The sequence below is a fragment of the Manihot esculenta genome, chromosome 3 (assembly GCF_001659605.2).
Source record: "Manihot esculenta cultivar AM560-2 chromosome 3, M.esculenta_v8, whole genome shotgun sequence".
NCBI classification, from domain to species: domain Eukaryota; kingdom Viridiplantae; phylum Streptophyta; class Magnoliopsida; order Malpighiales; family Euphorbiaceae; genus Manihot; species Manihot esculenta.
In genome coordinates, this window is record NC_035163.2 from 4,297,727 (window position 1) to 4,299,012 (window position 1,286).

The 1,286-nt window shown below is 37.9% G+C and overlaps 1 protein-coding gene across 1 annotated transcript; it reads right to left on the reverse strand.

The window, feature by feature from the left end:
• Nucleotides 1–238: 238 nt before the first annotated feature.
• LOC110612140 (abscisic acid receptor PYL2) lies at nucleotides 239–1,286 on the reverse strand. Its single transcript, XM_021752831.2, has one exon. It carries the CDS (start codon nucleotides 1,117–1,119, stop codon nucleotides 553–555), a length of 567 nt encoding a protein of 188 aa, XP_021608523.1. The 5' UTR covers nucleotides 1,120–1,286; the 3' UTR covers nucleotides 239–552.

The window sequence follows — 1,286 nt, forward strand, 5'->3', positions numbered from 1 at the left end:
AAACTTAAGTTTTGGGTATGATTAGTTTCTTGACAATAAAAAGAATCATTATTTACAAAATAGAGCTGAATAATGATGGAAAATTCTTCATAAAATCAGTTCCAACTAGCTTAGGATTAAGGTTTATTCGTTTGTGGACATGTTTGATTGCTATATTGTGGAAAAAAATGAGAGGAGAGAAAGAAAATAATTAACAAAATAACAAATTTTCTTTCGGCAAAGGAAAAGGAGAATATAATGGACGAATAATTCCATCTTCTTCTTCATCATGATCATATCAGTTTGTTTAATTTATTAAGGAGAAAGTGCTGACAGTTCAAACAATAGCCCATAACCTTGTAACTGAACTTACCCAATATTAAGATTAAAATATACAAACCAATACTAATTGCCTTCATAAAATAACAAACGAAAAACAAAATAAAAAAACCCAACTTGCAAAACCCCATACTAACCACTGAGATCAGACATCATCATATCAATGAGAACCCAGCAGCCATCATCATCACGGCTCCTGCCACCGCCACTTCCACCACCACCACTCCATCATAATTATTCATGCCCATGCACAGAAGCCATTGCTACAACAGCCAGCTTTTGAAGATTCAACTTAACAACAGTGTCTACAAACATCTTCGTATCCTCCCCAGTATTTCCTTCTGGTATATCAACTATATAAGACTCCAAAACAATTGTATAAATCTTTCCATCCTTACAAAACTCATTAACCGATGTTACAGACCGATAATTATTTAGCCGGTGCTCACCTCCGACCACCCTAAAGCTTAAAATATGCTTCTCATCGTCCAAAATCTCTAGCCTTTCAGTGCTCGTAGAAGCTGGTAGGCCAGAAACTACTGTAACTTCTCTTATACTTCCTATACCACCAGTGCCTCTCATGTTGCAACTCTTGATGAAGTGCTTGTATTTTTGTGGGTTTTCAAAGCTTCGAACGAAAGGCCATACAACTTGAGCTGGTGCATCAATGCGTTGCGTTATTAAGGAAGTGCATGTGTTGGGTGCTGGCTCAAATTTGTGGTATGTGTCTATTAAGGGCTTGAGCTCTGCGTATTCTTCGTCGGTCAGGCCCTGCGATGGTGGGACTTGGCTGGGTTCCATGAGCTAGGATTAGGGTTTATGTATCTGTTGTCTCTTTGGTCGTTGAAGAAAATTTAACATGCAAGAAGATGAAGGCGATGAAGAAGAAGAAGAGGTAGGAAGGAAAATGAGTTCATTTGATGAAGGGCACAATGGGAAGAACAAAGTAGCTAAAGGACAAATAATGT